Source organism: Homarus americanus, unplaced genomic scaffold (genome assembly GCF_018991925.1).
Source record: "Homarus americanus isolate GMGI-L3 unplaced genomic scaffold, GMGI_Hamer_2.0 scaffold53816, whole genome shotgun sequence".
NCBI lineage: Eukaryota > Metazoa > Arthropoda > Malacostraca > Decapoda > Nephropidae > Homarus > Homarus americanus.
The window spans coordinates 14,206-15,415 of NW_024723501.1; the positions used below are offsets into that span (position 1 = coordinate 14,206).

Below are 1,210 nucleotides of genomic sequence, written 5' to 3' on the forward strand. Positions count from 1 at the left end.
CCAATGACAGCCACGACCTAATGACACCATGCCCACGACAAATAATGACTCCACGAGAACACGACTCCACCACACCATGACCTAATGAGAACACGACCCATGACACCATGCCCAATGACACCATGACTTCACGACAATGACTCACGACAACACGACTGGTTCACGAGCATGTCACGACAACATGCCCACGACAACACGACTACGGACACTGGCTCCCGACAACATGCTCCATGACACTTTACTCCGCACGACTCCATGTAGACACCGCGACTCAAGACACCATGACTCCACGACATTACGACTTGACGACACCATGGACTCCACGACACCACGACTCACGACACCATGACACGCGACTCCACGACAACACGACTCCACGACACCGTGGCTCCACGACAACACGACTCCACGACTCCATGACAACACGACTCCACGACATCATGACTCCACGACACCATGACTCCACGACAACACGACTCCACGACAACACGACTCCACGACACCATGACTCGACTCCACGACAACACGACCCACGACACCATGACTCCACGACAACATGCCGACAACACGACTCCAGACACCATGCTCACGACACCATGACCGACACCATGCCACGACAACACGACCCACGACCATGGCTACGAGACACGACTCCGACCTTGCCTCCACGAGCACGTAGAGACATGTTCACGACCCATGGCTCACGAGAACTTGACTCGTACGAGACATGCCCACGACACCATGCCTCCACGAGAAAGTTTTCCTACGACAACATGACTCCACGAGCACGACTCCGAGAACAGTTTCCACGATTACACGGCCACGAGAACACGACTCCACGAACCATGACTTCTGCTCCAAGAGAACACGACTCCACGACAATGTTACGACTCGGAGACACTACTCATCTACAACACGACTCCACGAGTCTACGACAAGCGAATCCAGACACCGAATCCACGACTCACGAGAACACGACCTTACGAGAACACGACTCCAAGACACCATGACTCCACGACGCCCACGACAAAACAACCTCACGACAAGAACTTCCCACACAAATTGGAGTCCACAACACCACCATGCCCCACGACAAGACAACCTCACGACAAGACCACCCACGACAAGACCACCCCACACAACTCAAGTCACAACACCACCACCCACAAGACCGTGACAAGACCACCCACGACAAGGACCACCAACACAA

General features: G+C 54.3%; 1 protein-coding gene across 1 annotated transcript; it reads left to right on the top strand.

The window, feature by feature from the left end:
* The first annotated feature begins 230 nt into the window (after nt 1–230).
* Nucleotides 231–1,010, top strand: LOC121863494. Its single transcript, XM_042362172.1, has one exon. The coding sequence runs from the start codon at nt 231–233 to the stop codon at nt 1,008–1,010; it is 780 nt and encodes a 259-aa protein (XP_042218106.1).
* The last annotated feature ends 200 nt before the right edge of the window (nt 1,011–1,210 follow it).